Genomic DNA, 22,942 nt, shown 5'->3' with positions numbered 1-22,942 from the left:
CTCGCTGGCTTCTCCTTGCCCTGGCCTCTCCTGTTGCAGAGCACTGGCTCCAGGTGCACGACTCTAAAGCCTGGTCTCAGTAGTTCTGGCACAAGACCTTAGTTGTTCCTCATCTTGTGGGATCTTCCCAGACCAGGGATTGAACCTGCATCCCCTGCTGTAGCAGATACATTCCTTGGACTACCAGGGAAGTCCCTCTACTTTCTTTTTTGCTGCTCTCACACACCAAGCCTCCTCATGCTTTAGGGCCTTCACACTTGCTTTTCCTTCTGCCTGGGTTGCTCCATTTCTTAACTGACTTCTTTTTTGTTACTCAGGTCTTAGCTTAAATATCACTTGCATCAGAGATGGTTCCCTAACCAATTTAAAATACCCAACAAGTCATTCTCTTTTACAATACCTTGATTCTCTCCAACCATCAGAGGTGATGATTCTTTGTTGTCTGCCTCCCCTACTAGAATGTAAGCTTCATGAGGATAGGAATTTCGATTGGTTGGTTTACTGCTGTACTCCCAGTATCTACAACAGTGCTTCAACCTCGTAAACGACTCAGTGAGTGTTTGCCAAATGAACACTCAAATATTGTTTCACGGATAGGGTTGCGGTAAAATGTAGGGTTTCCAAAGTCAGACGTCCCAGATCAGAAATCAGTCGTGTGACTTATACCAAGTGGTACACTAAGACTGTCCGTAAAATGAAATTTCCTACATCAGAGTAGGATTTAAAAAAGAAAAAAAAGCGTTGATAAAGCAATTGCTCTCCTCCCTTGCTTTGAGCGTTCCCTTCTTTTCTACCACCGCTTGGCCTCTGCATTTGGCCACTTCCTTTCGGCTTTGCGTTCCTGCAGGCAGTCTAGCTGAAACTAGTCCTTTGAAATTTAGCGGGAATTAACATCATGCGTCAGGAGGACCACAGCTGCGCAAGCGCGGGACACCACTCTTTCTCGCGCGCTATCTTTGCAGCTTCTACAGCCAGTCAGAGTTAGCGTTGGGGCCAGAGTTCCTAGGACTCACCAATCGTGTGTGGGAGGCGGGCCGCCCTGGAGGCAGTGGCGAGAGGGGGCGGGAACAAGGAGAGAGCACGCACCGTTCCCGGGGCCAGGGTCTCTGCAGGCCAATCCGAGAGGCCTGAGGTCTGAAGGCAGTGGGGCGTGGCGTTGGTGGCTCCCGCATCCCGAGGCCGTCCAAAGCCGAGCCAATCAGAGTGAGGAGGTGGAGGCGACTAGCCAATCAGCGTGCAGAACAGGCGAAGCAGGGTGGGGGGGCGGTGCGGGTTGAGGAGTCTCGCACGGATGCCGCCGGCTTCCTAGGTTCTGTCAAGGGAGCCTGGCGTGCGTAGGCGGCTGAGGAGGCGGGAAGGCGGCAGTGGTTGAAGGGGCGATTGCTGACTTGCTGGGAGGAGGTCTGAGGGGTTGAGAAGCCATGGTGATGGCGGCGAAGAAGGGCCCAGGGCCGGGTGGCGGGGTCAAGGCGGAGGCGGAGGCGGCCTCGGAGGTGTGGTGTCGCCGGGTGCGGGAGCTGGGCGGCTGCAGCCAGGCCGGGAACCGCCACTGCTTCGAGTGCGCCCAGCGCGGGGTCACCTACGTGGATATCACCGTGGGCAGCTTCGTGTGCACCACCTGCTCCGGCCTCTTGTGAGTGGACCGGCGTGCGGGGAACAGTAGGGGGAGGACCGGGAAAGGAGAGGTGGAGAGTCGGCGTTGGGGACATCGGGACCCAGGGCGAAGGGCCAGAGCCGAGGTCAGGGGCGGCGGGGTGGCCTGAGACGCGACGGATGTGCCGAGAGGGTCGTCTGCTGCAGAGGCGTCACGGGGAAGGGAAAGGATCAGGGGCGACAAGACATGATTAGAGTCGCGATGCAAAGGAAAGGAAAACCTGAGAACTGCAGAAACTCCCTAAAGGAGAGCGAGCGATCCGAAAGTGGGGAGAATTGAAGGAAACTGGGGTGGGGTGGGAGGGCCACAGATTTAAAGGGCCAGAGAATGACAAACACCCCAAGGGAACTTCGTGTAGGTAGAGGGCCAACAGGAAAGACACAGGTTAACAGCAGAGTGATAATGTTAGGTAAAGGGCCATGTTCTAGTGTTCAGGAACAGATCCTAATGTTTCAGGACTTTGGAATGCTCCCCAGAGGGAAATTTCTTACAAATCTGAGATTAATGCTGATGGGTTGCCCTTTTTAGAGAAATTAACTTTTCCAGAGGTTTTGGGTTCTGGTTGAGCCATCCTTAACTGTAATAATTTACACTTTCAAGCTCCCTGTTTCCACGGCTTACTCCTGGTAGTAGCAGGTAGCAACTCTTCTAGATTGGGGCCGGGTGGGGGGGCGGCGGGGGGGTCCCCTTGTATAATCTGCAATGCTACCCTTGGCACTGTATTTGGTCACACTTGAGCTACTTTAGAGCCACAGTTCTAGCCCAGGTTGCTGGTTATATGGTAAAGTTCTTTTCCCCCTTAGGGAATTATTATTATTAGATGCATGTCTAAAATTTGATACCAAGCCTATATGTCTATCTTTATAAGTTTAACAAGGGATTTATTTTGACTTTTTAAGTATTAATACATTGGTTTGGTTGGTTTTTATTTTAACTAGGAGTGCCTTCCTTGTTTCTTCTTTCACCTTTAGGAGCCAAGAAGGGAGTAGTATTGTTCTTGGGTGACAGATGGGAGAACAGAAGCAAAGAGAGGTTTAGTAACTTATCCAATGCCAGATAGGGGTTGCTGTTTTCAGCATTTGTTGCTATTAGTTATGATCATGGCAGACCAGAAATGAGGATCCAGGTCCCCACATGCAGTTTAGGATTATTTCTATTTGGTTTTTACCTCCTTTGCCAAACTTTTATGTTTTGATCAACTTTACTTGTATGTTGTGAGGATAGACTTGACTTTGGTGTAAGTAAAAGTTTTGTGGCTGTTCAGACAGTGGTTTAGAACACAAACTTGAGTTTGTCAAAAGTTGATATGGAGGCTCAAATGGAGTAGAAGAATGGAGACCAAAGACTGGGACAAGTATTTTGAGGAGAATAGGAGCAAAGTTTAGGACTATTTATAGGGTAAAGTAGAAAGAGCATATTCCTGAAGATCCTGTTATGAAAAGGCAAATCCAATTACAGACTCAGTAGAGAAGTAAAAGGAAGCAGGGGGATAAAACTGATGGCATCAGAGTCTAGGTCCCAGGAAGAAAATGTCAGGAACAGCATCAGTTCATTGCCATGCTTAGCTACCATGGCATGAAACCTCAAACACTGAATAAAGGGCAAGTACTGACATCATTATTTTCTAGACCTTGGTTTAAAGTATCCCATAGACAACATTTCCCTTCTATAATGAATATCCCTCAACCAGGACAGATGGAGGGCCAAGGGATCTGGCTCACATTTACAACCTGGTTTCTTTTGCTGGAAAAGTTAACTCTTTAAATGTCATCGCACAATTTACAGAACTTTACCACTTCCCCCTGTGGTCACTGTTGATCTCACTGGTGAAAAGTCAAACACCTGTGATCTGGACAGACACTGGGTGACAGTGACCTAAGGATTGTTTAATGTAACAGAGAGGCCTGTCTCTTGTCTGCAGTGTGTGTATGTCCAGCTAGGGGCTTAGCTCCGCAGGAACTGAAGTTCCTATAGGACCAATGGTGGGGTCTCCCAGCACACCCCGCCATTTTTTTTAGTTTCAGAACAATTTAGAAAGGACATTTTTGCTTAGTATTTTGGTAAAGCATTATGAGAATCACAAGGTGGTAGACTTTAGGGAACACATTTTGGTGACTGGGAAATGAGAAGTTGGGCCAATCCTTTGTTATCAGGAAGTGAGGGGAGAGTGAAAGGTCAAGAAGCTGGACCAATAAATGAAGCTCAACTCTGAAGGCATGTTGAGATTATAAAGAGAGAAATATCAAAAGAAACTCCACAGGAAAGCTGCAGTTGCCCTGGCCGCGACTGTCAGACTGGGTTCTGATGCTACTTCTCCTTTCCAATTGGAGTTGTAATTAGCATAGAGTAGGGTAAAGCATCCGAGAAGGCAGTGGCATCCCACTCCAGTACTCTTGCCTGGAAAATCCCATGGGCGGAGGAGCCTGGTGGGCTGCAGTCCATGGGGTCGCTAAGAGTCTGATATGACTGAGTGACTTCACTTTCACTTTTCACTTTCATGCACTGGAGAAGGAAATGGCAACCCACTCTAGTGTTCGTGCCTGGAGAATCCCACGGACAGGGGAGCCTGGTGGGCTGCCGTCTATGGGGTCGCACAGAGTCGGACACAACTGAAGTGACTTAGCAGCAGCAGCAGCAGCAGGGCAAAGCGTGGAAAGCTTTAAAAGAGATCTTCACCAAGTATTACCCATGCCCCTTGATGTCCCTTGGGAAGGGCTGGGCGCTGGCAGGCGGGCCACAGGTAGAATGTGAGGTGGGGCTTGCTGGCTGCGGTGTGAGGAGGGGGCACACAGCCCAGCAGATGCTGAAGAGGCGTCTCCATGGTGATCCACACACCAGTTAACATCTTAAATCCACATGGTTGATTGCCTACAGATTAGGATTTTGTGGTGGTAGGAAGTGAACTCGTGGTAGTAGGCCAGCAGCTTGCACATTCAGTCAGTAAGTCAGTCAGTCAACAAATATTTGTTGAATGTCTCTGAAGCCTCAGACACCAGTTTAGGCACTGGAGATATGGTAATGAACAAAACTGACCAAGCCCCATCTTGAGGTAGCCTGAATCCTAGTGGAGGCCGTGGCCCTAAATAAATCATCAAATATATAAATGCAGGTATTGATAAGCACTATGAAGTAAACTAACACTCAGCATGGGCTAGAGACTGATAGGAGCTGCTATTCAGGTATCATAATGAAAAGAGAGGAAAAATTCTTTCTTAAAGAGGATATTGACATATACTTTAGTATAGGCAGAGAAAGGAGACAGCAGGATTGGCTTTCTTCTGAAAGCTAGTTTTCTGTTGAGTGTGTTACAAATATATCAACCACTTAGGGGGATGGAGTGTTCCGGGGGCAGTAAGCAGAACTGCCAGGGTTCCCATCTGGCCTGATTGACTGATATAACAAAGTTGACAGTTGCAGCCAAAGGTGACTCTCCCAAGATCTAAAGAAAAACTGAGGCTCTAATGGTGGTGGGTGGCTATGACTGCGCCTTCCTCTGTGCACGTGCGGGCTCACTCTTGCCGCCTTTTTGAATGAGACATTTTTTTTCGTCTCTAGCAGAAACCCACAGTGTTGGGTGTGGGGGCCTGAGAGAGAAGCTGCTAGCTTCTCCCGTTGCTAAATTTACATACATGCTGCCACAATTGTAGGTCCCAAATTTGACCTAGTTTTATTCATTTGGTTTTCTTCCAATACCTAATTTCCTTAACCTGGATATAGATCTTTTAATCTCCCCAATCTGTTCATGCGCTTGCCTGTTTAGTTATATTTCTAACTCTTATACTAGAAGATGAGTCTGCCATTTGAAGCTCAAGAGGGGTAAAAATTGCCCCTGAAAAGGATTTCTTTCCAGAGCAGGGCCTCAGTGTTCTCTCTTGTTCCGGCTTGCTTGGATGCCTCGGTGGATAAAAATGGATAAGCCACTTTTCTTGAAAAAGGAAATAGATGGAGAGGCCTGAGATCTCATTGGCATCTAGGCTAGGCACTGTCTTTGACACCCAGTTTTTTAGCCAAGTACGTGACATGTTTCCTTGACCTGTCTGTTTGGGTCTATCCTTTAATCCATCATCCTTCAGATCTCAGTAATGGACATTTGTGTCTTCTGCTTCTTTATATCTTTACTCTGACAATGAGATTAAGTCAGGATTTAGATGGACAGAGCTCTGGACTGGGTGTCAAGAGATGAGCTTGACAGCTCTTTCTTTGTGATAAGTTGCTACCCTCCTGGTGCCTTAGTTTCGCTGTCTGCCTCACTAGTAGCTGTTTCTAACTGAAACACTTTTATCTCCATGGAAGGAAAGGTATATTATGCTGTTCAGTAATTCAGTACTTTTCCATCTGTCGGGGTTGGAGAGGTGGATGTATGCCTGGATGCCCTGCCCTTACTTTAGTCCTGTCCTTCCATCCCTTTGCACCTCACCTGTCAAATTCACTTCCGCCAAGCAAGAGGGACAGAGTCTCTAAAATTACAGATTTAGGCACTTTATCTTACCTTGGCAAACTTGAAAAGCTCCTAAGAAAATAATAAATTACCAAAGGGATGAGAAGAAAGCAAGCGGATGTGAAAGGTCTGAGATTGAGCCTAAAGAGGAAAGTAGCTGCTAATATCAGATTCAATGTGTCTCTATATGAAGGCAGCTGCTTATTATTGTCCCTGAGGAAGAGCTTCAGGAAATGGGTCAAAGCAGGGAAATTTCGATTAGGAAGAAATTCCCTAAAATTAGTGAAATTGACCCCAGAGCAGGGTAGTAAGGGAGCCTTCCTAAATAGGGACTCTTCTTGGTAATGTTTGAGTCCAAAGTAAGAGCAAACCTGATTTAGCTGAACCTGGCTCAGAGGCAGAGAAATGGAATCCCAGGGGCAAAGAAACACAGTCTAGGGTAGATTCATTTGAACACAAATATTCAGAGGTAAGGAATGCCCAAGTTCAAATCTGGCACAAATGAAGGAACTTGGGTGCTGGGTGGAACTGTTTTTTTCCACTGTCGACCTGGCAGAACTTTCTTATTTGAGTAGCTGAGCAGGTTTTAGGCATTTATGAAGCAAGATAGAAGCAAAATATGGGCCAGTTTGAGGGTGATGACCACAGAGAAACAAAAAGTTGTGGTATTTGCAGAAATAGTAGTATGCTTAACAGAAGCCAGAGGGGGAGAGAGGCAAAGAGAGAGAGAGGCTTGGACAGACTAGGATCTCTGCAAGTCACTTCACTTGCCAAGTAATTCTGAGTACTTCAGAGAGTGATTCAGAGTACTCCAAATGCCGTTTAGGGGCCCTGTGAAAAAGAAACTGAAGTAGAAAAAGGCTGAAGGCTTGAGCCCTAGTCATGTACTTGCTTTCAATTAGAAAAAGTTGCCCTATTCTGGGCAAATACCTTTATCTATTTCCCCAGCTCCTCCTGGTTAGAAATAACAGAATATATTTGTTGTGATAACCAAAGAAAGGGCAGTGCCTCCTGCGAGCTCTCACTTCTTCTTTGGGGGAGAACCTGAGAGTTATGTTGGGGAGACCAGCTGCAAGTTGGAGAGTCAAGTGTGTGTAATTCCAGGCCAGTGCTTCCCATCTGGCCCCAGGACATGGCCCTGGTATGTACCAAGTTAACACATAACACTCCTAGATCATTTGCTTTTAGCTCCTGAGGGGAGAGGGGCTCTTGTTTCTAACTTGCTTCTCTCAGCCAGCAGTGACCTCTCTGTGATTCAGAGACAAATGCTCTGACTCTGGCTGTGTAACTAGGCCCTCTTCCTGGGCTGCGGAGTGTTACCTTGTAGACTCTCCCTGCCCCCAAACCGTTGCTCTGGTTATACATAATCCAGTCTACAGACATCAAGGTCAGAGCAGTGCTTTTTGTACTGTGCTATGGAAACATCCTGTTCCATCAGATTCGTTAGGCCCAAAGCACCTAAATCACTTCTTTTCTCTGCTTTGCCTTTATCCTGTCTCCACCCCCTAAAGCCTCTAGTCCAAGCTCAGCCATAGGAAGTTCTGTTCTAAGCATCTCCTCTAGATTGATGAGTGGGTCAAGTTCCTCACCCCCCCACCCAAGGAAGCACACCTCCCTGTTTACAGTTTGCTAACAGTTCCTGGTTGTCCTTTCAGGAAATGTCAATGACCTTTTTTGTGATAGGCTTAGAATCTGTCTTTCTAGTGTAAACATAATCCATTTTACTTTTCCCACGACCATTTGTCTTCCTTCGCTGCTGCACCCTGGTGCCACATGCTCCCTGATCTGACTGCGTGTGCCTGCTGCCCTGGGAAGCACCCTCATCCAGGCTCCCCTGGCCCCTTCTTGGAAACAAGTGCCTAGTGATCAAGGACCAAGTCCTGTAATTTTTGTGTCCCCCACAGTGCCTTCCACAATGCCTCGTCTTTTATTTAGCAGAGTAAATATTTGTTAGTGGGAGGTGGCAGGGCAGCCCAGGCTCAGGAACAGAGGGCTCTGTATACTCTGCTGAGACCTCAGAAAGGCCTGGCACTCCCGGGGCAAGGGCACAGTGGCTAAGGTGAGAAGGGGCAAAGGAAAGAGTATCAAAGCAGGATGTCTGGACTTCGGAACAAACAGAACCCAGGCACTGGTGAGAGAGGCTTAGGAGGAAAAACTGGAATCTCTTTGAACTGCAATCAGAAGACAGTCTTCAGGTCAAATCAAGTTTAAGAGCTATTGTTTGACACTGAGTTACAAAGCCTGGCTCTTGGTTTTCCCTGCTCTCATCTTTCCTCGGGGCATCTATCCTCTTTGATATTGCTTATCTTTTAAAGGGTCATTTTGAGAACCAACCAAGTCTAGTGGCAGAACTGCTGAAAATGCCCCCAGTTGTAGCCTCCAGCGTCTTTCCTGTCCTTGGTTAGAATCCCATAAACGGTAACCTATCGTACTGAAGAGCAGCTTCCCTTCACCATTTACCTCGTACTCTGTCATCTGTCTGCTCTCCCGCCGGGCTGATTCACTTACACTAATCCACACGCTGCCATTCTGCCCAGCTTCCCAGATCACCTTTGTTCAGTGTGTGCACCTGGAAGCTTGGACATGTGCTTTCTCCACCTTTCCCTAAGATTTCTATCTGGTAAATTCTGTTTACTTTCCTGAGGGCGTCAATCAAGACCCTATGCTAGAGTTACTTTTATTTTCACATCTTGCTTTGCCCATTTTTTCCAGGGAGTAAAAACCCAGAGGCCTCTCAGTTGGGACTGTCTTTCCCGCATGCACCCGTGGTCTTTCACTCCTGGCCCCAAGGTCCAGTTTATTTGTTTTGGTTCAGCTACTGGTGTTTTAATCTGTCGAGGGTGGTGGATTTAGAGCAAAACTGAAGGTAAGGAGAGGGGAACCTCTGAAACCATGCCTGGCTTAGCCCCACGCTCCCGTTAGAACACTCTGGAGGGGAGCTGAGTGGGAGGAAGGAAGCCGGCTTGGCTGTAGTCTCCACGGGGCATCTGTGGGCAGAGCTGGACTCCCAGGGAGTTAACAGAATGAAAACACAGGGCTGGCACAAAAGCATCCCTACAGGGTTCATGTTCCTGACTCCTGCCCGTCTCAGCTCACAGTTGAACCTGACTCTTGCTTCGTTTCAAGATCTAGAATTGACAGGAAAGTCTGAAGTATTTCTCTTCCCAGAAATCACTTCCTAAAAGAGGGACCCCCTCCATCCCTCCACCACACAGCCTCCTGCATAGAGGAGAGGAGCAGCAGCCAGCCTAGAGACTCCTTGTCTCCAAATTTTATCTGTGTTGGTATTATCAGGAATATCAGGGGCCTTCATTTTTGCCTTCCCTCCTGCTTGAAAGATTTGTGTCTCCGTGGATTCTGGGACCCTGAGCATGTGCTGTAGGCCTCAAACAATGATGAAGCAGGAAATGGGAAATGGTCACACACCTGAGTTCCCTGAAGAACCCCTCAGCTTGAACATTCAGCTGCCAGGGTCTGAGCCAAGCAGAGGCGGCTCTGGATGGACATGCTCTACCTTCTTCTTGGGAATGACTGGGGTTTCCTGTCTCAGGAGAAGCCTCCAAAACATTCTGGCCTCCCTTCTTTCCTTGAATTAAGAAGTAGCTTCAGTCAGAGAGTTTCATTTACGCGTGGTTTTATCCTGTCTCCCTCCCTTTCCTCCTATAAGAAGACCTGGGGTGCTAACGGCATTCTGCTTCTCTTTTGTTCTGCTTCTCCCTCACAGGAGAGGCCTGAACCCCCCTCACCGAGTCAAGTCCATCTCCATGACGACTTTCACTGAGCCTGAAGTACTGTTCCTGCAAGCCCGTGGAAACGAGGTGAGCCGCCGCTGCCGGAATGATTCCCGGACGTACTTGCCCTGTCTGTCAGTGGAGTTCTGTCTCAGGTCACAGGAAAGCCCCTACAGTTTTCTGTTCAAGTTTCTCTTATTTTTTAGTGTGTAAGGTATCTTACCTTATGTACACGTGTACGTTTACGGAATCTTAGTTATACAAACTGAGGTTTGTCTGGGCCCCTTGTTGGAAGAATCAGGGGAAGGAGCAGTCTCTGTTGGGGTGACCCTTGAGGAAGAGATGCTCCACAGTGATGAGCGTTCAGAGTTGACTGGGCGGCCCCTCTGAGCAGGAGCTCCTGGAGCCAGCTCTGCTGACCTAAGCCTCGGCAACTGGGTGTAAGCCCATGTCTTTACTTGAGAGTACGTTAAACCCCTTCTCCAGCTAAATCTGCTGGTGGGAAGATTCCAACCTTGGTGCCAGAAGTACTCCTTTGATGGGCTTACTTGGAGAGTGCAAACAAGAGCCTCTAGAGGTGTTCTGGAAGCCACAGCTCTGAAGATTGCTCCTGACCCCACCCCCATCCAAATTTAGTTTCCCTTAATTCTCATGACCCTGTACTTTCTTTCACAAGATGTGTCACAATGTGTCATTATAAATGTATCTGTATTTATCTAAGACACTATTTCGCCATTAGATTATCAACTCTGCGAGGACAGAGATCATGTTTGTTTTGTAGTTGTACCCAGATCTTCATGTTGTGTCCATGCTCAATAAATGTTTATTGATGGATGAGTTGGAAATGGTGTGATTCCCATTTCACACTTTCTGCCCCAACTCCTCTGTCCCTCGACTTCATCCCTTTAGGTTTGCAGGAAGATCTGGCTGGGTCTTTTTGATGCCCGGACATCTTTAATACCAGATTCCAGGGATCCTCAGAAGGTGAAGGAATTTCTCCAGGAAAAATATGAAAAGAAGAGATGGTAAGGAGGAGGAAAGAGATTACTCTGGAGACACGTGTCCAAGACACTTCATCTTATGGTCCATTTTCCAGAGCTGAATTGGGGCTTCTTTCAAAGGCTAGACAAGGGTTGAGTCTGTTCCACTCAGATTCAGTTAGGACTGAATTCTAACTTCTAAATAATAAAGGTACAAGGAAGGACAATTTCCTCTTGGTCACTGACCCTGCAGCTTTGATATCCCCCTCCTTTGGGGAGACAGAAGACTGTGTGGAGGGGAGAGCCAGGCTCCCCAGCTATGGAGTGTGTGGACTAGTTTTTATAGCTCCAGTGATGTCACAGAGAGAGGTGGCTAAGAGCACATGGCCTCTAGATTTACTCATCTAACCCATGTTTTATAGGTGCCCTTTTTTCCTGTGGGGAAACAGCATCTCTGTTCTCTCTTGCCTTTTCTTCCCCCACATGCCCCTTCTTGTTCCATCTCTGGGGTGTGTGCATGGTTGGGGATAACTATAGGGTGAAGAAGAGAATGCAGAGAGCGCGGAGACTGGTGTGGGTACAACAGCATTTTGTAGTCCCTCCAAGGAGTGTCCTTGGGACTAAAAAAGTTACATCCCAAGTAGAGACCACATCCACTGGAGTGGAAGGGGATTTTATCAGAAGTCCCAGGAGCCAGCAGGGTAAATCCTGAGTGCTTAGAAGATGAAGTGGCAGAGAAAGAAGAACCTGAAGACACGCCCAGGAAGTAAAAGGGGGCCCTTGAGTAGGAAGCTGGAAAATAGGATCACCTGTTGGTCAGCCTGATTGGAGGTTGTTATTATTTGAAACCAGATGGTTTGACGTGTCAGAAAGAGGAGGGAGAGGTGTGGGGAAGGCCGGCACAACCCAAAGCAAAGTGAACAACATCCCTGCGGGAAAAAAATGATCTTGAGAGTAAAGGAGCAGCTCAAGTTAGGCAGAACTCTCCTGTGTTGGTCAGCTTCCTTTAGTTCAAAAAAGAGAATCAGTAGGGAAAATAAGAAGGGACTTTGCTGTAACCTGTTTTCTCAAGCACTTAAGCTGAGCAAGGTCCTAGGTTTCAAGGTTTCACCCCTCCTCTCTGCCTAACTATTCTTTCTCCAAGGTATGTCCCCCCAGACCAAGTCAAGGGGCCCACTTACACCAAAGGCAGCACCTCCACCCCCGTCCAGGGCTCCATCCCAGAAGGCAAGCCCCCCCGGACACTTCTGGGGGATCCTGTGCCGTCTCTCTCAGCTGCTGCCTCCAGCTCCAGCCAGGTAACACTCAGATCTGCCCTCGACATTATTATGGGATTTCAGAGACAGGGGTGTCAGTTTCCTAAATCAAATCCCCTAGACTTAGTAGATGATCATTGAGGAGGTGTGAATGGGTTCTCAGCCCTGCTGAGACCTAGGTCTTGCATTTCTCACCTTGGGCTTGTGTATTTTGGAAGAAGGAACCCAACAGGAAGTGGTATTTAGGGAAGTCAGAGTATCAACGTCAAACCTGACCACTCCTCCAAAGAAAAACGGGCCAGGACACTGCTTCAAGCAGCTCCAGGGGCTGCTGCTGGGCGCCGTCCCTATGTGTCTCAGGGTTGCCTTGACTCACATGCTCTAGAGTGTGTGGTTCTGGGATCGGCTGTCCCGAGAGGACAAAGGAATCAGGTATGAGAAGGGCTGAGGCAACGCTTCTGCCCAGGAACCCTCTTGGTTGAGGGCAGTTTCTCCCTCTCCTCTCTCCACTTGCCTACCTGGGGCAGCCAGGGGAGCCGTGCAGGGGCCTGGGTCATGACTGGGATTCCAAGTGCTCTATGTACTGCCTTCTCCTCCAAGCCTGTCAGTCAGCCTCGGACGGCCCAGCCCCGGAGCTCTCAACCTCCTCCCGCCTCCTCGGTGAAGAAAGCCAGTACTGATCTGCTGGCTGACATCGGCGGAGACCCCTTTGCTGCTCCCCAGGTGGCACCAGCTTTTGCTGCATTCCCAGCCTTTGGGGGTAAGTGGGACTTGGGACGAGAACTTTTGTCCCCATCAGACACGGAATTTCACTTAGCTCCAGCTCTGCACAGAAGTGAACACGATGGTGATTCTGAAGAATCACAGCCTGGAGGGTGCGGGTCAGATGAGTACAGCCAGGATTACGGTAGGGAGTTTGACCAAAAGCATGACAGCGGCGGGCTCCTAGCCCTTCTTTTTAGATAGCTGGAAAGAGCCTTCTCCTTACTTTCTGTCTACTAAAATGGGGCAAGGGGATTGTGACAGGTTCCACTTCCCCTGCCCTCTTACCGAAGATCGGCAGTAGCCAATAGAGGGTGGAACAAAGTGGTTATCTAGTTTCCCTTTTTCTTTTTTAAAGCCCTTCCCCACAACATTTTTTTCACACGATTCCACCCAAACTAGACCCTGACAAAAATGTTAATGCCTCATGGAGTAAGGATAAAAAGCGGGGAGTAAACTTGGAGTCTCTGAGAGCCCCTTTCCCTCTGCATGGGTCTGGCTGTCTGCCCCAGGCTCCTGCCAACTCCCTCTGAAGAGGGCCCTGTGGGGAGGCAGATGTCTCATTGAATGGCTCTTGGCCGCTGTATGATACAGATTACATACATTTTCTACAAACATAACCTTCATATTCTCTCCACCTACAGGCCAAACGCCTTCCCATGGGGGCTTTGCCAACTTCGATGCCTTCGGTAGTGGCCCCGGCCCTTCTGCATTTGGAAGCATTCCTCCAGCTGGCCAAGCCCCGTTCCAGGCCCAGCCGGTGCCCCCAGGTAAGTTCTGCCCCTCTGGCTTCCTTTCTTTCTGGCAACTGCGTTCCATTGTCCACACCCATACATCATCCTTCATTCATATCCACACCAGCCCAGAGAACCCACACAAAGAGATGAAGCTCTGGGAAAGGATGAGAGGAGTCTGATGAGGTTCTTGTCAGGAAGGGGCTCTGTTCTTTTTTTCTTTTTCATGTAAGGAAAATGGCTAAAAGCACAGCAGGAGTTGTGCGCGCTGTGTGGTAGGAGGTTGCTCACTGGGAAGTAAGGGAGCCTGAGATTAGAAAACTTGAGAATGCGGACCTGAGAATGGACATGACCTTTCCCCTAGAGGGCCCCCAGAGCAAGGGCTGGAGCAGTGTCCAGGGCAGTCTCCAGAAGGCCTCACCCATCCGTCTTAGAGCAGAGGCCTGCCCACTCCGTGTTGTGGTGTTCTTGCTGTGCGAATGAAGGAGAGTCTAAAGGCTCTTCAAGCACCCGGTCCCTCCCAAAGCTCCCAGATGACCATCTCCGGAGCTTTCGGGCTGCCCCCTCCCTTTGGACACCCTGCACACGGAGGGCAGTCGGGAGCACTGTGAGGACAGACGTCTGGGAACTGCCAGTGACTGACTCTCTCTCTCCTCCCCACCGACCTGCCCTTTCCCTTCCCCTCCCTCACCGCCAGCCAGTCGGGTGCTAACTGGAAGTCACAGCTTTGGTAAGTTACTCCTCCCCATCCCACAGTGACCCAAGGCACGAGACTGTCTCAGACCCTTGAGCTTTGAGGGAGGAACCCCTCAAATGTACCCTTTTTACAGGGGAGGCAGCTAGCGGTTTCCCTAGTCATTCAGTCCACAGAGAGGCAGAGTCCAGCCCACAGCACAGATTTCTGACTCCGCTCTGCCCACAGCCCCCGCCACCTCCCACCAACTGATTGATTTTTTGTTTTGAATTTAATTTTTTGCATAGAACAGAGGAGACATTTTGACAGAAGTTAAAATTCACAACAAAATTCTCACATCGTGAACTTAATTAAAGTAACTGATGAGGTAGCCTGAAAATCTGTAAAGCAAAAACGATTAGAATGAAAATCTGATAAACCAACAGACAGAGATTATAATAGGTTCTCTCACAAAATTAACTGACGGAGTAGATGGACAAGGAAAGAAAGAAGGAAGGTAACCATCTGAATAACACTTTAACAAGTCTGACCTAAGAAATACAAGTAGAACTTTATAACAAAAATAAAGAATATATATTATTTTCAAACATATAACCCTTTTATAATTTGACCATATATATTAAAAAAGTAAAAGAATATATATATATATAATTTGACCATACACTGGGAAACAAAATCTCCAGAAATTCTAACAAGGAGAAACTGCATAGGTCAGAGTATTATATATGGTAAAAGATGACCTAAACAAAGATGTCCTAAAAAATGTCCCAAAACAATGTTTCCTGTCCTTAAAGGCATGAAGCAGATAGGGAGAAGATACATATTTACAACTGGAAACAAACAAAAAGCCAATAACCATAATGTGCCTTTTAAAATTTTCTGTTAATAAGGAAGAACAGAATGGCCAAGGGATAGAAGCAGGTAATACCCAGAAAAAAACATGAATATGTCCTCAACCTAACTAATGAGAGAAAATACAACTATAAGAATTATATTCACACAGTTTTTAAAGGTTAATAATTGCCAGTACTGTGTGGGAAAATAGGTATGCTACTTTTAAGAATATAAATTGGTACCAGAATATACAGTTTAGCAAGAGGAAAGTATTCCCAGGCAGGGTACCTCACAGGAAACAGCCTATTACAAGGTGGTTATAAACGGGTCATTCAGAAATGCATTCCTAGCACAACTGGTTACTCCCCTAGCAGGCCAGAGGTTAAGCATCCACACTTCCCACTGCAGGAGCACAGGTTCGATCCCTGGTTAGGGAACTAAGATCCTGCATACCGCGAGGTGTGGCCAGAAAAAGAGGGCTTATTAAAGGGGCTCTTTTGAAAGAGAGAGGGAGAGAATAAAGGTGTCAGCCCTGGAGCCATCGCAGGCTGAACCTGGGATGGACTTTTGGTCCAGTGTCTGCTCATCTCAAGAAGCAGACAGTCCCCGCCCGACCCCGAGCCTGCCAGCCCCAATGGTGCCCGGAGAGCACCCGGCTGTCATCTCCTCGAGGAGAGAAAGCTCTCCGTTTGCAGTCGAGGAAGCTGGCTCACCAGGCCGGTGCCTTGGCCCAAATCAAATGGCTGCTCGGGCGGATCCAAGTCACTTCTCGGCCCACCACGGTCACGAAGGGGTTTCTGTGAGGGTGACACGAAGAACCACTAAGGTTCGGGGAGACGTGGGCGTCTCTCCTGACGTGCCGGATTATATTTTTATGTTTCTGAGGAGGAGGAGAAGGGGAGGCTTCTAAAAGTGCGGTTTCCCCTGAAACTGCGAGGAGGCAAGTCTACACACCCAGCCGCGCGGTAAGGTGCCCACAGGCAAGCGCGCAGGTATCACCCGAGCCCCGGCCGCTCTGCCCTCTAGCGGCCGCCGGGAGGCACGCAGCTCCCGCTCCCGCCGCGAGGACGGACGGCCAGGTCCTCATTGCGAGGAGCACCCCAGCCCCAGGGCCCAGAGTGGCGCTGAAGGGTCGGGCCCCAGGGAGGACAGGGAGCCGCGTCCGCTCGGGAGATCCACGTACCTCGGGTCCGTCGGGCAAAGGAAGGGCCTGGAGTCTGAGAAGCCGAAGGGCCACCACCGCCCCGCTGGTTTTGCAGTCGTCCTCACTTAAGACCAGTGAGCGTTACAGCCCAGCGCGTGTCCCTCGGGAAAGCCCGCGGTGGGCAGGGAGAGGACTGAGGAGAGCCCCCCTCAGGAAGCAGCCCGTCCCGGATCCTCGCGGCAGGCAGGCAGGTCGGCCGGCCGGCCTGGGCGCCTGACATCCCCGCTGGATTCTCCGCTCGTCCACGTTAGGCCGTCCCATCAGGTGTGCCCAGCACCAGGAAGGTGGCCTTAACAGGGGGATCTGGACAAACGCAGCAGCCTCACGCTTTGGAAAAGGAAGCGCAGGGAGGTCCACAGAACAGGTCTAAGGTGCTCAGAGCCCCAAACTTCACTGACAAGAAACCAGGGCTAAGGTTTGAGGGGGCCAGAGCGCAACCACATGGATTTGAGAACCTCCCTGGCCCTGCTGTTTCCTTCCTAGCCCTGAATGTTAACTTTTCCTTTCCCTCTTTTTTTTGGGGGGGGTGGTGCTGCTGCTATGCCGGGTCTTCCGTCGGGGTGGGGTGGGAAGGCGCAAGGCTTTTTGTAGTTGTACGGCGTGTGGGCCTCACGTGTTGACGTCTCGACGTTGTTGACGTCTTCACGTCGTTGCGGCCTGGGGGGCATAGGTAATAGACGTCTTCACGCTCTTGTGGCACGTGCTGGCTTACGTGGTTGACGTTTTCACGTTGTGGTGCCTTCGGGGCGTTGTAGTCTGGGGATCCTATCTGCATTACCTGCACTGGGAGACGAGAGTCTTAACCTCCGGTCACCAGGAAACTCACTCCTGTCCCTCTTTTTCCTCTTGTGTCTAAGGGAGTGTCTTCCCTTGTGATCTCGCCCCCTCCCCGCCTTCTGCAAGGTTTTGTCCCATGAACTTTCCTATCTGAATTCCACCTCCACTTTCCACCTCTGCGGGCACGTTCCTTTTTTTCCCCACAAATACATTTCAGGTTTCCCATCCTACAGAATGTTTCTGCAGCCTGACCCATGCTGGTCTCTTGTCTCATCTCTCCACAGCCCTGCCTCTGGGTAAAGGAGGGAGCCGCCTTCACTTACTCATTTTTATTGTCCTGTTTTCTTTCTTTTTTTACTACACATTTTATGACATAGTACACATACTGTTCTACACTTTGATTTTTCTTTAGCTAAACAATACTGTTAATTTTTTTTCATCAGTACGTTAAGAGCTTCCTCATTCTTTTTTATAGCTGCACTGCTGTCCAATTTATGTCTATACCATAATTTATCTATTCAGTCTTCTGTTAGTGAATATTTAGGATAATTCAGTCTTTTGCTTTTAAACAGCACTGCAGTTAATAACTTTAGGGGGGGGGCATTGGTAAGTTATATCTGTAAGGAAATTTCCTGGCGATGGAATTGGTCTAGTGGGGACCCAGTTGATACAGAAGTAAAATATATCACTACAAACATGTCAGGTGCTGGGAAGCAAAAAGACAAGGTTCTAGGAGAGAAAAACCAGAGTCAAATATTGGGGTCAGGAAGGCCCAAAAAAGACAGAGTTCACTGGCCCATGGGCAGTGCACCCCAGCTGTGGTCTGAGCTCCTGACGTCAGGGAGGTCTCCCCAGAGGGGAGGATGCTGGCAAGGCTGGGAACCAGTGCTCAGCTCCTCCAGTGGCATCTGCATGTTCTCTGAGTCTCCCAAGTGACCCTGAACCTTCCTGCCCCTCACAGTGCCTCCCCCACCCCCACCTGCCACTACATATGATTTATCCAAAAATGGAAATGCTGCTTTAGGGAAAAGACAAACTTCTCCATCTCTTAAGGAAAAAATGGGAAGGGTAAGCCAAACTAGAGCAGGAGGGACAGTGACCTGGACAAGGAAGAACTGCTTGTCTTTCGGAGGTGGCAGTTTCCAGCATCAGGGAGACTAGGAAGGGCTGGGTATCATGTTGCCTAGAATCCTCAGTGGGAGACAGGCCCTCCAGAGCTGGGCGATCTGGGGAAGAACGGGCTGGCTCAGAGGACCCTGTTGGTGCCATTCATGCCATCCCTCCCCTGCCCCTCCACTGCACCCCACCTCCATCCCTCCTCTTGCCCCTTCCCTCCTGCCTCACGCCAGCACCCCCTGTTTTACTCCTGTTCCTGCCCAGGGAGCAGCCAGGGAACTCCATTTGGTGCCTCTCCTCTCGCACCTGCTAGTCAGCCCAACAGCCTCGCAGATGTGGGCAGCCTCCTGGGGCCGGGGGCATCAGCTGGAGGCATCCCCAGCAGGTAGGTCCAGACGTCGGGGAGCTCACCCTCGGGCAGGAAAGCCAGCCAAGAAAGCCTGGCCTTGGTTATCCCACCCTGCTCAGCTCCTCCTGTCCGGCAGGATGGGGTCTGCACCTCCTGGTCCCTTGCCCAGCCCCCCTCCTCGGTGCTGGGTGATGTGCATGCTGACTTCTCTCCCCGTGTCACAGCATCTTCGGGATGGCTGGCCAGGTCCCCACGATCCAGTCGGCCACCACTGGCGGAGGCGGCAGCCCAGGGCTTGCTTTTGGAGGTGAGTCTTTCGTGTAGAGACCCCGGGAGGGGATCTAAGGCCAAGAGGAAATTGAGGACTCTAGAGGGAGGGGGTGGGGAGAGATGCGCACTGGGATTTAGAGGAATACTCAGTTAGGATATTAACCAAACTAGAAAAAAATAACCAGCTCTTCCTCCCACCTCTACCCTATTCCACCCTGAGCAGCCTTCAACCCTTTCACTACACCTGCTGCTCATGCCCAGCTGCCTTCCACCAACCCTTTCCAGCCCAATGGCTTGGCCACAGGTAAGCCTCCCAGACTATCCCCTGACGCTAGCTCTCTCCAGAGTCACCAGCCCAGGTCAGACCGGTTTAACTTCCAAGCCACCTAGTGGGCAAAGACTGGAGACACCCAGGTCCTGGAATTCCAGAGTTAGAAAAAACAGCCTGCCTCTCCCCTGAGCTGGTTCCGAAGGGTTGACGTTGACTGGGAGTGATGGCGATGCTTTTTCCTCCAGCCCTGTTTCCCCTGGCGGTCCAGCCTCCTCCCTTCTGTGTCCCACCTGAAACCATGGCTCTGTTCCCTGCCCTCCTCAGCTGGAGTTTTCTCTCTCCAAAGTTAGGCTCGTGTGCCACCGCCGCCTCCTTTTTTTTTTTTTTTTTTCCTGGTTGTTCTCAGAAAACCTTGAAACCAGGGAGAGAATAATACTCCCTACCAAGTTGATCCACGTGGCGGGCCCGACACTTAGGGCTCACCACCGTTATTTCATGTTTACAGCAGTCATGCCTAGGAGATAGGATTGGTCCCCATTTCAGAGATGAAAGTGCCTTGCTGTGGTTTATGCAGTAAAAAGGTGGCCGAAAGCGGACCCCAGTTCCGTGTTGTACTTGTGCTCATAACTAGCCTGTCCTCTGACCCACAGGCCCCGAGAGGGCAGGTTTGGCAGGGTGCACGGAGGCTGAAGGGTTTTGTGCTCCTTCCAGGTCCTTCCACTAGGTACCTCTGGGTAGGAAAAAACTAGCTTCCGTTTCCCTATCTTGGAGGGACTTAGGAAGGACTGTTCTCTGGCCGACCTTCCAGAACCCTCGCCTGTCTCACGTCCTTCCCTCCACAGGGCCAGGCTTTGGGATGGGCGGTGCTGGGCCAGGCTTCCCCCAGACAGTGCCACCCACCGGGGCGTTCGCTAGCCCCTTCCCACCACCGCTCTTCCCCACACAGACCTCGATGACTCAGCAGCAGAATGGTAAGGGGTTCAGACCAAGCCCTCCTTTCTTACCCATTCCCACCCTCAGGGTCTGTGAGCATGTGAATGTCAGGAATACATATTAGGGAGCCAGACCTCTCAGCTAGTTCCCTTTTGGACCAGCAGGGGGAGCCCAGGGAAGCAGCAGACCTGCTTGTGTCCTCTGATCATTCCACATGTTTATTCCCCACTTTGGAGAAGAGCCCGCTGGGCCCCTGCCTTGGGTTGTAGCTGGGCCTGCCCAGCAGGGAGACAGGCGAGCTGGGCAGCACCCGCCTGAGGGGCAGGGCTCCCGTCAGCTGAATTTTTGCTCTTGCCTCCCAGGCTCTTCCTTTGGAGACTTGGGATCCGCCAAGCTGGGGCAGAGGCCACTGAGTCAGCCAGCCGGCATCTCCACCAACCCCTTCATGGTGAGCGCGCCAGGGCAGGGTCCGGGCCTTGTAAGGACGCGTGGCCTTTAACCCTGGGGGCTGGGGACAGAATCCTTCCGGGAGAAGAGGGTGATGTGGGGCAGGACGCATGCCCGTCCCTCCTGAGACTCTGCTTGGCCCAGCCAGGGATCCTTGGCCCTGACTTCATCCACCCTCCCCATGCCCTCTATGGGCCTCCTAGCTCCCTCATTTTCTCTCTTCCCTCCACACAGTCATTTTGAAGGAGAAAGGAGTCCTGAGCCACACGTCCTCTGTGGCCTCCAGCTCATCCTCCGTAATTTAACAATTTGCGGTTGTTCTTTCTTTCCAGACTGGATCCTCATCAAGCCCATTTGCCGCCAAACCTTCGACCACCAACCCATTCTTGTAGCACTGTGTCCTAGAGGGGCCTGCTCTCTGGGGCCCCTCTACTCCCTGGAGTTCTGACGACCACTTGCCTGTGGCATTTCTGCAGATCTGAGACCAGATGGGTCTTGTTTTGCAGGGTAGGGGGCTGAGGGTGGCGGAGCCGCTAATGCTTTGCTTGGGGCTTGCAGATAAAAGGACAGCTTCCCAGGTCAGCCGCCCCCCAGGTCTCCTTCCCTTCCTCCTCCAGCCCCCACCCAGGCAGCGGGGGGCGGGCCCCAGAGGCGAGATGACAGAGCCAGGCCTAGAGGAGCCGTGGTGTTTTATTTTTCAAATTATTAACAATGATGACAGTAGTCTTCCTCTCTTGCCCTTAGCGCTCCCTTCACTCTGAACCCTGTCAGGGGAGGAAGCCATGGGCATAGGCTGACCAGTGCTCCCCTGTGGGAACAGCTCCCCAGTGCCCAGCTTGCTGATGCTGTTCTCCTCGTGCTCAGAGGCACTGTGGGGAAAGCAGGGCAAAGGTGGGGGGTGAGGCGCAGAATGGTGATCAGACAGGCCGAGGAGGCCCTGGGGGACCGGTGTGCCCTGGCTCGGGCCAGCACCCCTTTCTCCATGTTCTCGCTTCCCCAGCTTCCTGCCACGTCCTGGGCACTTAGGATGAATCATTTCACCTACAGACTTACACATGCCCAACTGCCGTCAAGCACTTTAGTTAGCTGTGGTGTCATGTTTGGATACCAGTGGTTTATATTTATACATAGAGAATTTTCTAATATAGCTAATTATATATCTGTCTATATATATGCACACACACATATCCACACACAGCCATCCTCCCCTCCCAGACAGCTCTTCCACATGGGAATGGGATGAACCCCCATCCGGGCCTCGACTGCAACTCGGGAGCTCCAGGGGCTGGGGGAGGGAGCCACATGTCCCGACCACCCCAGGGCCTGAGCTTTTTCAGGAAAAGGCTTTGTGCAATTAGCTGGGTGTTTTTTTTTTTTTCCTTTTTTTTCCCCACGTGCCTCTCCCCTTCCCTACCCCCCAAATCTCTGCACCAAAGCTGTTGCGGGCAATGTTGGGAAAGAACTGCATTTAAAAAATATATATATATATGGCTCTCGTGGTCTTGCTTTGGGCCAGCCTCAGGGTCCACGTGTCAGTCAACGTGACTGCCTGGGTTGCTGACGATGCTGCTGTTGGCCAAGGACACAGCCAGCCCCTGCCTGAACTGCAGTCCAGTTTTGGCAATGAAGGGAGCTGGAGGGGGTGGGGGGGTCATCAAAATCCAGCACTCCTGGGTCGGGGCATCCTCAGACCCTACCCAGACCCTCACCACCTGAGGATGTTTTGTCAATACTCACGTGTCTGGGCTGTTTGTGTGGTAACAAAACATGGCTTGGGTTAAACACCGCACCTGGTGAAGGAGAGGCCCAGGGCTGGGTGCAGCTCCCCACCCACAGCCCAGGAACCCTGACCCTTCAGCTGCCCTTTCTTGGGATTTCTCTGGGTCTTTCCACTCAGTGACCTTTAACAACCTGGCAGCAAGGAGAGGCGGGGACAGTGTTATCACGGATTTACTTTGAAGATATTTTTGTAAATACCTTTAGCTGCTGCTCTTCGCCCAGCCAGGTTTGGCCTTCCCGCTTCCCCAGGGCCCAGTCTCCATCGTGTCTTGTGTCTTCCCCTTCTCTAGCCTCTACCCTCCTTCCATCTGCTGGTGGTGCTCCAAGAGTGGACCACCATCTTTTTTACCCCTGGGTACTCCATGGCAACCCACTGCAGTGTTCCTGCCTGGGAAATTCCATGGAAAGAAGCCTGGCAGGCTACAGTGCACGGGGTTGCAACGAGGTGGACATGACTAAGCAACTAAACAACAGCTCTCCCCTGTTACTCTTCTCTCTCTCTTTCCCATTCCCTGCTCAGAGCCTGCAAGCGGTGGGAAGCTGAAATCTGGGTGGGGGCAGTGGGGGAGCCTTTTCTTCCTGTTCCCCAGCTCCCCTCACTCCTTTCCCAACCAAGAACACTGAGGTTGGAGGTGAGATTTAAAGGAGCACGAGCCACAGTGCCTCTTACTGTTTCAGCCACACTTCTGCTGTTTCCCAGAGGGATCTCAACT

The 22,942-nt window shown here is 50.5% G+C and overlaps 1 protein-coding gene across 3 annotated transcripts; it reads left to right on the top strand.

The window, feature by feature from the left end:
• AGFG2 (ArfGAP with FG repeats 2) lies at positions 1,178 to 21,936 on the top strand. Of its 3 annotated transcripts, XM_005697823.3 has the most exons (13): positions 1,200 to 1,633; positions 9,817 to 9,910; positions 10,733 to 10,848; positions 11,948 to 12,101; positions 12,660 to 12,819; positions 13,466 to 13,591; positions 14,253 to 14,285; positions 18,445 to 18,565; positions 18,754 to 18,836; positions 19,023 to 19,103; positions 19,913 to 20,041; positions 20,366 to 20,451; positions 20,783 to 21,936. In XM_005697823.3, the coding sequence occupies exons 1-13, from the start codon at positions 1,422 to 1,424 to the stop codon at positions 20,840 to 20,842; spliced, it is 1,455 nt and encodes a 484-aa protein (XP_005697880.1). In that variant the 5' UTR covers positions 1,200 to 1,421; the 3' UTR covers positions 20,843 to 21,936. The 3 variants fall into 3 exon arrangements, with proteins under 3 accessions (XP_005697883.1, XP_005697880.1, XP_005697881.1); XM_005697826.3 differs by lacking the exon at positions 19,913 to 20,041 and having other exon boundaries at positions 1,178 to 1,633; XM_005697824.3 differs by lacking the exon at positions 14,253 to 14,285.

Source organism: Capra hircus, chromosome 25 (genome assembly GCF_001704415.2).
Source record: "Capra hircus breed San Clemente chromosome 25, ASM170441v1, whole genome shotgun sequence".
NCBI classification, from domain to species: domain Eukaryota; kingdom Metazoa; phylum Chordata; class Mammalia; order Artiodactyla; family Bovidae; genus Capra; species Capra hircus.
Note: the sequence above shows the minus strand (reverse complement) of the source record. Positions and strands in the feature narration are given on the sequence as shown.